At 47.0% G+C, this 13579-nt stretch overlaps 1 protein-coding gene across 1 annotated transcript; it reads left to right on the top strand.

Annotated features, from left to right (window-relative positions):
* Positions 1-610: 610 nt before the first annotated feature.
* On the top strand, positions 611-2921 carry PtA15_18A365 (uncharacterized protein; the record flags this gene model as incomplete). Its single annotated transcript, XM_053164896.1, has 13 exons — positions 611-709; positions 783-844; positions 928-1004; positions 1097-1159; positions 1235-1349; positions 1419-1429; positions 1505-1627; positions 1743-1918; positions 2004-2072; positions 2157-2366; positions 2434-2493; positions 2577-2611; positions 2738-2921. The coding sequence occupies 13 exons, from the start codon at positions 611-613 to the stop codon at positions 2919-2921; spliced, it is 1284 nt and encodes a 427-aa protein (XP_053028860.1).
* Between the last annotated feature and the right edge of the window lie 10658 nt (positions 2922-13579).

The following is a 13579-nucleotide window of genomic DNA, read 5'->3' as shown; positions in this document are numbered from 1 at the left end:
GTCCCGACTGCAGGGCGTGATCTCAAGACATCTCAAACTTGTATCTCACGGGGGTCTGATAGTCTGCCCCTGCTGCACGTCAGACCTGCGATAGATCGCAGCCCCGTTTGACCACGTTTGAGCAGCTGAGCTTGGCATGAGAAACAGAATTTCCCAGCGTCGCGGAGGTTCAAGTTGACCAATACTTCAACCGACAGGTTGTCGGCGGCACACTTCCGTGGTGTATGGGAGCCGGGCGGGGACTGAGAGACTGATGTTCACGATTGGAAATATCGTCCGATATCGGTAGTTCAGATGCAGCTTCATCCACGACCTGCAGGCTGGGTTTTTTTGAGGAGGCCTCTCAAGAATTTCACGCGACCACCATCTATTTAGATCCTGTGTATTTGCAGAATGTGCTGGAACAGGTTTGTCAACAAACCCACCCTCAGTCTGGTTTTCCATCCTTAGTCAGTGGCATTTGGGTTCCCCCCAATTCGGTCTTGGAGCCTTGCCTGATCGTACGCGCCTAATCAGGACTAGTTGGCAGTTCAGCCGAGTCGCTTGAAAACCATCACCCCGCCAACTTATTGCGCACATTTACATAAAAAAAGACACTTACATATTAACGATGACGCGAGAAGGAAAACTGTTAAGCTTTATCACAAGACTGCCTCCAACCGTCAACCCATATGTTGCGACAGCCAACAAGCTGGAGGAGATGATACATGTGAGTTTTTTTATCTTTATTGACTAACTTTTTTAAAAGCTACTGCTTGACCTCCTATCTGTATCTCTTTCAGTCTCCCCAGAGTCCGCTATGGTCACGCCGCTTGAGAGTTGTTGTCTTGGTGCTATATTGCATGTGAGTGGTGCATCTCTTGCCAAATCCACCGTTAAGAGACCGGAGTTTTCATCATTTGTTCATGTCCTCTTGTCTCCACTCAGCATTTTCACCCAAGCTCTGTATCTCTTATACCAACGGTCTAGAATTCACCAGTCCGTAAAACCGAAGTATAACAGAGGTCCGTAGTATTCTTGAGTGCCGGTAGCGTCCTAATTCTGCAGAGGGATTCGGTGAAGCTTACTTTACTTCTCTCGATCACTCACTCTGCAGTGGGACTTTTCATTATCAACATATCCGACACTTCAGCACTGGCATATTTCTTCTATGCGCCATGTGAGCCCGGATTAGTAATGAGTCTCTAGCATAGCCAATCCAAACTAATCAGCTCTAGAATGGCGCTCTCAATAGTGACAATATACGTCGTCGCGGTGAACATTGCGAGAGATAGAGGGTACACGATCGACGAACCCACAATGATATGTGTCTTTGGCCACAAATTTATTGCGATTGTTCTAGGGTCTTGGTAAGTCATTGGAAGACATGCTCATATACGCTTGCTAGTTTGTTGATATCCTTGTGCTTTTCTACGCAGGGGTACGCACAGTCATTTATCACTCGGACTGGTCATCTGATTGCTGGCTGATGCTCTTCACTTAGCTCTTTTGTGGGTATCTGCAGCTCAATGCGCTCAGATATTTTGGAATTCGGATATGGCTTCCAACATGGACAGAGAGAAGTTGAAAACCGCAATCCAGTGGGGCGTGACCAGTTTCTTTGTGATATGCGCATTCGGACCAATCCGTATGTCCACTCATTCGTTTTCCCCTATGTTTTCGCTTTTCATCAACTACTCTCGACTTCCGCTTGGGTGAGAGGGCTGGCTTACTGAAAATTGATGTTATCGTTCTCCACTAAGCTTTTCTATCTTACCTATACATCCGAGCCTACCGAGAATTGCACGAAATTGGAACGATTATCCATGGAGTCGCATCGAGTCTACGAGGGGAGAGTGGGACTTACGATCCTGCCACTTTCAACGTTTTGAACCTTTTGACCCTCCTAATACCAGCAAGGAGAGCGTCGTATCTTCAAGTGAGCACCTGGTCCTTTTCGATGCCTGATCCTATCATGGGATCCCTGAAAATGTCATTTTTTTCGTTTCTTCCTGGCGTCTCAGCATCAACTTGAGATAACTATCACAACCTCCACTAGCATCTATTGCGTTATCATCCTTTTACTTATTTTCGTGAGCTTCCGCATTACATATTCCTCGATTCTGCTAATGTGATATTTGTATACTGAGATCTGCGGCCGTTTCCACTCCCCATAGATCTACATACCACTGCTCACAATATCGTTCAGATCTTTGTACAACCAATCAGTATCTCAATCCAAGATTGACGCAGTAGTGGGCTCGTCTGGGGTACGCACGCCATCTCGCATTGGTAGGAAAATTCACCGCGAACGGCAGAGGTTGGTCTATCACGCGCTCTGCGTGTTTTTCAGTACCGCGGTGCACTTACCACCGACAGTATGGAAGGTAACTCTCAATTTCTTGGTTCAATCCAAGTCTATATTGACTTGAACGTTTTTCTTTGTTGTTTAAGGTTTTCAACAGCAAAGGCGACTTCCTGCACGATGTTACATTCAAAGAAGTAATTCACCAAGTAAATTCTGTTTCTGTCCTTCTCCATGCACGATTCTCACGACTGACATGCTTGTTAACTCTCCTGCTTGGTGAAACGGAAAGGGTATGGTGGCACCATTGGCGTTCTCTGGGAATTTGTAAGTTTTATTGCAAGGATAGATAAGTCTGCTATCGCACAGCTGACTCGATATATGAATGGATTGGTATCGATCTAGTATACTTTTGCTCCTGAACATTCATTCCTATCAAATTCGTCGTGATAGGAAGATGAGAATGGCACAGCTACAACCAACGATCGGCTCGAGTGAAGGATCAGGCACTCCGGCCAGAAAAACAGGCATTAGGTCGTTATTCCTCACTCAGCCCGACGATGAAGAAGTCTCGCTTGAAAATGCGGTGGACTCTACGGACGCCGGTAGTCAACTGGGTTTGTTCAATCGTGACTAATTAATTTTCGTTATATATAAACAAAACTTTAGCCGCTTACAAGCCTCCCTGAACCGCCGCAAATTCAGAAAAGTATCCTGGATCACCAGTAGTAACGCCCGGTTACATTAGTACATCACCTGCGGCAATCAAAATAAAACAGTGTACATTCTCGACAACCACATGACCCTTTTCCCACACGGTGTTTCCTTTTCTCCATGGAGCCACTAATCGTAGTAGAGAGTCGAAAAGCTTGTCCTCATCAACTAAACCACCTTCATCCTTCTCAAAAGGAATTGAAGCCCATATTGACTGTTCAAACAGTTATAAATTCAAAGATATATGTAAATACATCGGGTTTCTTCGCCCAACTGACAAATTTATGTAAATAGATCCTGTGTTGTTGTATGCATATTTGGGTTTGTGTTTCATTTTTCTTGTGCAATGTTATTGGAATATTTGGCTCATGGTTGTTTTTATTTGTTCTTGGGCTTGTGTGGTAATCTATTCACAATTCTGCATTTTGCTCCTCACCACGATCTTATTCAAAGATAATCATGTCTCCCTGAACTGGACCCAAGAAAACATGTCTAGCCTTGCCAGCCTTAGAACCAGTGTAGCTGGCCTAAAGTCTACCTTTTCTACTCTTTTACACCTAAATTACCTTACATCATTTTCATCTTAAGAGTTATCATTGTTTTGAATTCATATTCTGTTTCCTTGTGCAATTTTAACCCTGGTTACAACTTACCAATCCTTTGTAACTATACTCCTTCTTAGAGCTCTTGAGTTGTGGCGCGCATGTGCAGTTGTGATGTGAAAGGCGCACCAGCCACTTGTACATATGTAATTATGTAAGCAGAATGTGAACATTTTTTGAAGTCAGGATCCCCCATGCAGCAGGAGTATCCACATACTTCAGCACACCAGAGACACCCCAGGATCACTAAACAGAGGCCACTTCACTCCCAGTATCACCTCATTCTTTGTAACTATACTCCTTCATAGAGTGCTTGAGTTGTGGTGTGGAAGCGCTACCAGGTGCGCCAACCACTTGTACATGTGTAATTATGTAAGCAAAATGTGAACATTTTTTGAAGTCAGGATCCCCCATGCAGCAGGAGTATCCACAGACTTCAGCGCACCAGAACCACACCCAGAGACACCCCAGGATCACTAAAAAGAGGCCACTCCACTCCCAGTATCACCACAGGATATTGACAGTAAGTACCCTCTTTCACTGAATTTGTTTATCTCAGAGTGAAACTATGTTGCTCTTGAATCTTCTGTCCCTGTTTATCTCAAGACTTCAACCCATAAAATATCAAAAGGTTCTCTGTTGTTAAGACCTCAAAAACCAGAGCAGAGTAGTAACCCTACTTCTACTTCCCACCACTGTTTTCTTGTTGTGAGTGGAGGCTGTTGCACTCTCTTGGCCTTGCACAGCTGGCATCCAACTTTTCCAGGTTGAGAATAGCCCGGATCATAATCAAAGATGTAAAGTCTAGGCCTGATCATTCTCATTCTCATTCTCTTTCCTCCTCTCTCTCTCTGTATTTCTTTATCCCAAGAAATACAAAGATTACCTCTTCTTTTATTGTGTCCTACTGTCACATAAGAGACACAGGCTCACAAACCTGCAATTAACTTAGCCAAGTCCCTTGAGTGGAGGCGCGCAAGTGCTGTTGTGGAGTAACCCTCTGAAGGAGCTTATGACCAACCTTGAAAAATGGCAGCAGAAGGTACCATACATTTTGTTTTTTTTGGAATGGATTCCCGCGCAAATCAAAAAAGCACTTTGCCAACTGTCTTTTGACTTCTGAGAAACAGGTTTGCCTAAATTGGTGTACCACATAAAAATGACCACTTCAAACCCGCTGGGGGTATCTGCTATCCACCAGCATATGTTGATTTCTGAGATCCTGGGGAAAATCCAGCAGATACCCTACCTGCAACGGTGGGCCAGCTATGCTCACCGTACACCAGGAAAAAACAATGATCACTTGCCTACAAGTGACATGAGAAAGTAAAAAGGCCCCTTTGTACTTTACTATGTCACTTGCAGACAAGTGATGATTGTTTTTTCCCGGTGGTAGCGTTAGCATGGAGTAGGGGAGCGGAATTCCGCTAACTTTTAGCGGAGCGTTATCGGAATTGCACCATCTCTGTGCTAACGCTACGCGCACAGGGTGCGCAGCTAATTTAGCTGTTAGCGTAGCGTTAGCGCACACCAGGAAAAATCAGTAGTCACTAGATGACAACTGACATGACACCTGCTCCAGCTGGCTATCCAGCCTCTAGTGCAATTTTCACGAGCTGATCCTCAGCTTTGTCCCAGGCACAGCTGCCTCCAGTCTTGGCACAGGACAAGCCACTGCTCAGCCTTTGCCTGAGCAAGAACAGGCATTGATAAATGCACACCTGTCCTCCGGGGGCACGCCCACGACCACGCCCTTTGAACAGGGCGTGTGGGACCGCGCACCCTTTATCAAGGGCGTGCACGCCCCCACATAGGCGTGCACAAGCGTGCACCGTGCCTGCTCGCCGAGAGCCCCTCGGTGGGCAGGCGCAAGTACATATACCTGCTCGCCGAGAGCCCCTCGGCGGGTATGGTGTATGTATCCCTGCTCACCGACAAGGATAACTCTCGGCGAGCAGGTATACAAACACCTGCCCGCCGAGCCTGCTCACCGAGAGCCCCTCGGCGGGCAGGTGCATCTATACCTGCTCGCCGAGAGAAATCCTCGGCGAGCAGGCATACAGATCCCACCTCCTCTCGGCGAGCAGGTATACATACACCTGCCCACCAAGCCTGCTCACCGAGAGCCCCTCGGCGGGCAGGTGCATTTATACCTGCTCGCCGAGATAAATCCTCGGCAAGCAGGCATACATATCCCACCTCGCCAAGAGCCTCTCGGCGAGCAGGTATAGTTGAACCTGCCCGCCGAGGGGCTCTTGGCGAGAAGGTATACTTGAACCTGCCCGCCGAGGGGCTCTTGGCGAGCAGGCTCGGCGGGCAGGTGTTTGTATACCTGCTCGCCGAGAGTTATCCTTCTCGGCGAGCAGGCAAGGCTCTCGGCGAGCGGGGATATGTATGCCTGCTCGCCGAGGATTTCTCTCGGCGAGCAGGTATACATGCACCTGCCCGCCGAGCCTGCTCACCAAGAGCCTCTCCGCGGGCAGGTGCAAGTATACCTGCTCGCCGAGAGGCTCTTGGCGAGGTGGGATATGTATGCCTGCTCGCCGAGGATTTCTCTCGGCGAGCAGGTATAAATGCACCTGCCCGCCGAGGGGCTCTCGGTGAGCAGGCTCGGTGGGCAGGTGTATGTATACCTGCTCGCCGAGAGGCTCTCGGCGAGGTGGGATCTGTATGCCTGCTCGCCGAGGATTTCTCTGCGCGAGCAGGTATACATGCACCTGCCCGCCGAGGGGCTCTCGGTGAGCAGGCTCGGCGGGTAGGTGTTTGTATACCTGCTCGCCGAGAGTTATCCTTCTCGGCGAGCAGGCAAGGCTCTCGGCGAGCAGGTGCATGTATACCTGCTCTCCGAGAGGCTCTCGGCGAGGTGGTATCTGTAACTGCCCGCCGAGGGGCTCTCGGCGAGCAGGTATACTTGCATCTGCCCGCCGAGGAGCTCCCGACGAGCCATGGTGCACGCCTGTGAACGCCCATGTGGGGGCGTGCACGCCTGTGAACGCCCATGTGGGGGCGTGCACGCCCTCGCACGCCCATACAGGGGTGTGCATGCCCTTTCGCCCTTTATCAAGGGTGTGCGGTCCCACACGCCCTTTTCAAAGGGCGTGGGCGAGGGCTTGCCTCCGGGGGACGGGTGTGTGTTCATCAACACCCGTTCTTGCTCAGGCAAAGGCTGAGCAGTGGCTTGTCCTGTGCCAAGACTGAGGGGCAGCTGGGCCTGGGCCAAGGCTGAGCAGCAGCTTTGCCTGGGACAAAGCTGAGGAGCAGCTTTGCCTGGGACAAAGCTGAGGAGCAGCTTTGCCTGGGACAAAGCTGAGGAGCAGCTTTGCCTGGGACAAAGCTGAGGAGCAGCTTTGCCTGGGACAAAGCTGAGGAGCAGCTTTGCCTGGGACAAAGCTGAGGAGCAGCTTTGCCTGGGACAAAGCTGAGGAGCAGCTTGTGAAAATTGCAAGCTAGAGGCTTCAGCTGTGCCAAAATGGGCACTGAGCTGTGTGCCAGCCAGCCCTGAACTAGCAGATGGAGTAGCTTTGGAGCTGAAACCAGAGCTGTGTTATGTCAGTTGTCATCAACTGACTACTTTTTTTTCCTGGTGGCAGATGCAAGAAATTGCGCTAACGCTACACACAGAGGGCACCAAAGAGCGCGCTCTACACTGATCTACAGCGCTTTTAGCGGAAAGAAAGGCCTTTTTTTCCGCTAAAAACGCTGTAGCGCAGCGTAGCGTAGCTTAGCAAATGTAGCGCAGCGTAGCGTAGCTTAGCGACTGTAGCGCAGTGTAGCATAGCTTAGCGACTGTAGCGGCGCGCTCCCACTAACAAAGAATTTGCGCGCTGTTAGCGCCAACTGTGGGCCAGCTAGGCTAACCGTAGCATTAGCGTGGCGTAGTGTAGCGGAATTCCGCTAAATTTTAGCGTAGCGTTAGCGGAATTGCGCCTTCTCTGCGCTAACGCTACGCGCAAAGGGTGCGCAGCTAATTTAGCTGCTAGCGTAGCGTTAGCGCAGATGCGCGCAATTGCGCTAAAACTACACACGCAGGGCGCAAAAGAGCGCGCGCTACGGTGCGCCACAGTGCTTTTAGCTGAAAAAAGGTCTTTTTTCCGCTAAAAGCGCTGTAGCGCAGCGTAGCGTAGTGACTGTAGCGGCGCGCTAACACTAACAAACTATTAGCGCGCTGTTAGCGCCGCTGAAAATTAGCGCAGCGTAGCGGCGCTAACAGCGCGCTAACGCTACTCAAAATGGGCGGGCGCTTTTTGCCGCTACGCTAACGCGTAGCGGCCCACCGTTGTTAGCGCCGCTAAAAATTAGCGCAGGGTAGCGGCGCTAACAGCGCGCTAACGCTATTCAAAATTGGCAGGTGCTTTTTGCCGCTGCGCTAACGCGTAGCGCTGAAATAGCATAGTGTAGCATAGCGGCCCACCATTGCTACCCGGGTATATGGACGGGTATCTGGTGGATTTTGGGTATGTGAGCCAGAGCTGCGCAGCACAAAATCTCAGTACCGGCTTAGCATCTCCAACGGACTTGCAGCCCCAATTTAGCAAGTCATGGGAGTTTTTGGGGTCCAATGGAATCACTATCCAACTGGCCAAATACCTCCCAATTGTTGGAATGTTTGCTTCAAGCTCCATTTGAGGGGCCAAGCTATATGATCTAATATCCAAATATCACCAGTGAGACCAACTGTGTGTTTAGCTCAGTGGTATAAGAGCAGCTCTCATGAATGTAGAAGGTCGTGGGTTCAAATCCCACAACACACAATTCTTTTCACCTGAGTAATTTCAACACATTATCAGTACGGATGCTCTCAGTGAATTGAATTAAAGTTAGCTAAACCCTGTGAATACTTGATATTCATGCTTCCATATGCATATGCAATATTCAATTTCATAATGGTTATGCATTAATCATTATCTATGATGCATGACAAACATACATGATTTGCACATGCAATATTCATAGTTTGTTCATGGTGCATGAAGCAAGGGGGTGTGTTGGAATATATCCTTCAAGCTCCATTTGAGGGGCCAAGCTATATGATCTAATATCCAAATATCACCAGTAAGACCAACTGTCACTGCGGGCATCTCGCTGTCGCTTTGGGCCGCAGCGACATCATGACGCTGCATATGGTGTTGCAAGTGCGTCTGGGCACTCACCAAAGTTTGGCCAAAAAAAGGCCAAGCGCGCGTGGCCAACACTAAAGCCAGCTTGGCCAATCCCAAAGCGTGGGTGGCACACGTCCAACCCCCGCTTGGCACAGTCCAAAGTTGGGGTGGTTTGGGACAAAGCCCCGCTGGGCCAAGTTCAAGCGAGGGTGCCACGCCCGCCAAAAACCAATGCACACCTTGAGGCATGGGGTGCATTGCACTTGCAATGGTTTTTGCTTGTGCATATGTATTTGAGTCAGGGTTAATATTTTCTATCTTATCATTTTGTGCACTATGTATCTACAGTTTCTTCTACTTAAACTATTTGTACGTTTTTTTTTTTTCCTTGAGTGTTATGAAAAAAAAGATATGAGGAAGGAATTTGATGGTCTGAGACTCTGAGTAACTATTCTGGTGGGGCTGCCAAGACTGGCCCGGTGATTTCCTGCATTTCAATGCAGGGACGGTAGAGACTACAACAATGAGAAAAGAAATTTTTGGATTTTTCGCAGGTGATGGCTTCATCAATCCCTAGTTTGATCTTGGAAACAAGCGCTGCTTGGTTGGGTGGCTCCTTGGATCAGACATAGGACTTGATCAAATGAAGCTGTATTTGATTGGGTTGAGGAATAACCGGTCATTGATAGATAGGATGACCGGGCATTGATGCCCATGACTGGTCATCAATAGATAGGATGACTGGGCATTGATTCCCATGACTGTTCATGGATAGGATGACCGGGCATTGATGCCCATGACCTGTCATCAATATCAATAGGATGACCATGAACGGTCATCAATAGAATGACCATTCATTGAGACCAATGACCGGGCATCAAGACCTGTCACCGTCTCCATTCAACCATAATTCTGCCAAGTCCGTGTTTTGAGGGGCAGATATCCGCAGATACCCGCGTGGGTATCTGTCTTTGGATGCGGATGTGGATGTGGATGTCCAGAATCAGCAAAAACATGTGGCAGTTACCTGGATGTGAAGTGACCATCTCTAGTACCACAGGAACTATTTTCTTGTACATACATACACATTACTGATGGGACCTCCAAAGGAGGGACTTACACCCTACCTTGCAAAACAGTAGGCAGCAGAAATCCCATTTGCCTGGGGAAAACTTTCAAAAACTTCAACTCTTTATATCTCAACTCAGGTAAAAGCTGTCAAAGATTTGCTCAAACAGAATTGTCCGCCTACATAAGCCCTTCCACCTGCCACCTCCCTGAGGCAGTGGTACTCTATTTATGCCTTTGAATCCAAAAAAGGAAATCAGAAATTTGTGATCGCTCTTAACACAGGTCCTTGGGTACATCCATAGTTTGAAACATCCCAAAGATGGTCTTAAGTACAACATCCCTCCAGTCTGACAGACTAATACAAATGTGCAACCCAATGTGTGTGATTATCAAGAAGGTGGAGTTCAGCTGTCAGGTTTCAGAAAAACATGCACTAAAACATCTGCTAGCCCTTGCAAGAAGGCAGTCAAATGTCTTGTGTTGGATAATTATTTAAAAATCAGGTTTGGGTGTTAAAAATATAAAAAGAAATTGAGCAGAGAGCCATGCTTATTGCACATATTTTTTGGGTAGCACACTTGGCCTCAAGTAGGTTTGTATAGCTGCCACAGAACAAAACATAACAAAAGGCCAAAAACACACTTCTGCTGCCTACTCTATTGTGAAGTTGGGTGTAAGTCCCTCAAGTTCAAGCAGAAACCTCATTTGCCTGGGGATTTTTGTCAAGAACTTCATGTGAAGCCTTGCACATCTTATGTATTTCACAAGGTTACACAGCCCTAGAACAGCTCATGGTACTAGTTCAGCCTATTCCCTATCCCCACCTATCCTGGAAGAGACCTGGACCACATCACTCTCTCTGCCGGCTTGGCCCAGAAAACCACCAGAAACTGTGAAATATTTTTGGTCATCCAAGGATGACCATGAAAATTTAGACTACACTGCACCAGCACCCCTTCCAATGACCACTCAATACCAAGTACATACATACCTCCATCAAATGTCCAGTCAAGACAGTCATCAAAGGGAGTACACAACTCAATGACCTGGTAATCAGTTGGAGTACACACTCCACTTGATGACCCCACCAGCTGGTCATTGAGTGGATGAACACTTGACTCATGGCCAGTAAATTGATTGGATGAACACTACACTCAATGGCTGGGTCATTGAGTGGATGAAAACTCCACTCAATGGCTGGGTCATCAAATGATATTGAAAACCAACCTGGTCATTGAGTGGATAACCACTCCACCCAATTACTTGGTCAGTTCATCAACTGGATACCCCCTCCACTTGATAACAAACCCGGTCATCAAATGGATGGTGGAAACTCCACTCAATGGCCAGACCCAGTCAGGGAATCAAGTGGATGCCCACTCCACTCAATGATAGCTTGGACATCAAGTGAAATGGAAATCCACTCAATGACCCAACTAGGTCAAACGGGTTGGTTGGTCATCATATGGGTGGGTAAATATCCCTTGATGACCTGGTTGGGTCACATTGAGTGGAGTGGTTATCCACTCAATGACTGGGTTGGTCATTGAGTGGATGGCTATGTATCCCTTGATGACCAGGTTGGTCATTGAGTGGGCGGTGGGGGGTTATCCACTCAATGTCCGGGTCATTGAGTGGCAATGGGATGTGTATTGGGGTGTATGTATGAGTGTCCACTGGCCATGGAGTGACTGTGTATTGACCCAATGACCAGTCTTGATTGGTGATAAGTTGAGAGGTGTACAATTCTGCAATTGATGGCCAGTCTAACTGGCCATCAGGTGATGATGAGATGGACACCAGTTGTTTCCATAGGTGATCTGACCATAAAATTTGCTGGTGTGCCACTTCTGGTGGCCTAAAATGAGGCTCAATTTTATCTGCGCAGAATGTGCAACATTTCTGGTGGGACAATAAAAGGTTTCTGGTGAAAAGCTAATGTGAACCCCCTTATTGCACCATTGAAATGTAATTATTCAACTGAAACTAGTGGTAAATTCAAGAAAGAGGAGGCTAGCTCCTCAGTTTCACATATACCTGCCTCTCCCTACTTGAGGGGACTTTCCCCCACTTCGAAATCAGACCAGAACCCGGAAATTCCAGTTCCATCCTCTATCTTTGAAGGCCTTACTCCCAACTACCCTGCTCACCACGCACAGTACCTGCAAGTAAACCTTCTGAGTAATTCAAAATATCCTTTCTCTCTTATTTACTAGTCATAATCATGACTTAATCCCTCTTCTTCCTTTTTTCCCTTTTCCTTTTCTTCCCTCTCTTTATGTTCATTGTGCTCATGTTTACACAAACAAATCTACATTAGGGGGGTTCACAATTGAAATTTACAAAACTTTAGGACACATTTTAAGGTGGTTATGAATTTTTTTTTAAAAAATTGATAAATTACACTAATTCATCAGTATCACCTGCTGCTGTGCATTTTACCAAAATTTTAAAATTTTGTTCATAAAGGCCTTAAATTTGGCTCCAAAGTTTAGTAAAATTCAATTGTAAACCCCCTTATTAAAAACACAGTACATATTATTATTTTCTCTGTGTTTGGTGGTACAAACTGAAAACCACATAGGTTTCCCTGTAAAAAGCCTTGCCTAGTCTCCTTTTAAAAAGCCTTGCCTAGTTTCATTTAGCCTAAAAAACACGGACTGATTACAGGTTTACCCAAATCAGACCTTCCTCAGTTTCTTTTGAGGAGGAGGCTAGAGTCTTGTTGAGCTAGACTGGGCTGAGATCAGCACACGCGAGGTAGGGGGGAGTGGAGATGAGTGTGGAAGGATGAGGAGAGGAGACCTTCCACATGCACTTTCTCAGGTATACTAATTACTACATGTGAAATGAATGTGAAATGTGAAAAGATGTGAAATACATGTATGTAGCAGAGAAAGAGAAACTAAGGTAGGAAACGCCGGTTGACTAACTTAACAAGTCTTACTCAGCTTATGGTGTCCAACCTTGAGTTGTGATTAGGGGGGTTCACATTAGGATAAAATAAAACTTTAAAGCCAATTTTAAGGCCTTTGTGTACAATTTTTTAAAAAGTGAAGAAGTTCTGCTGATTGTCAGCAGAAACCCAATCCCATATCTCTTGCCACATTTTGTAAAAAATGTTTTTAAAGGCCTTAAAATTGACTTTAAAATTTTATTTTTATCCTATTGTGAACCCCCCTATTAAATAAAACAAGCTTAAAAGCTTAGAACCCGTTTGGCTGCACAATGTAATATGATAAATTGAGCAATTTATAACGGGGGCGCCGGGGGTATGACACCTGTTTATTTGGTGTTTGGGGCAGCCAATGATATTGTAAAGTTCATCACCCCACATCACCAAAAATATAACACCCCCCCCATTTTGGAAATGGAGGTCCTGACCTCTATTTCTGGGTGATATATTGATGGCTCCATATGTACCAACCAGTCATCAAAGAGGACGCAACCTCTGGATGAACTGTTTGAAGGGCCATCCAGACACAACCTACACACCCTCTTGATGACCGGTCAACCGGTCATTGAAGAGGGCACACCCTCTTGATGACCAGCCAACCAGTCACTGAAGAGGACACACCCTCTTGATGACCAGCCAACTGGTCACCAAAGAGGACAGACCCACTTGATGACCGGCCAACCAGTCATCAAAGAGGACAAACCCACTCAATGACCTCTTGATTACCGGTTGAACTGGTCATTGAGAACTGAACTCCTCTGGATGGCCAGTTGGACTGGTCATCCAGAGGTTGTGTCCTCTTTGAAGACTGGTTGACCGGTCATCAAGAGGTGAAGAAGTCCTCTTCAATGAC

The sequence above is a fragment of the Puccinia triticina genome, chromosome 18A, assembly GCF_026914185.1.
Source record: "Puccinia triticina chromosome 18A, complete sequence".
In the NCBI taxonomy this organism is placed as follows: domain Eukaryota; kingdom Fungi; phylum Basidiomycota; class Pucciniomycetes; order Pucciniales; family Pucciniaceae; genus Puccinia; species Puccinia triticina.
This window is presented reverse-complemented; position numbering and strand designations above follow the sequence as displayed.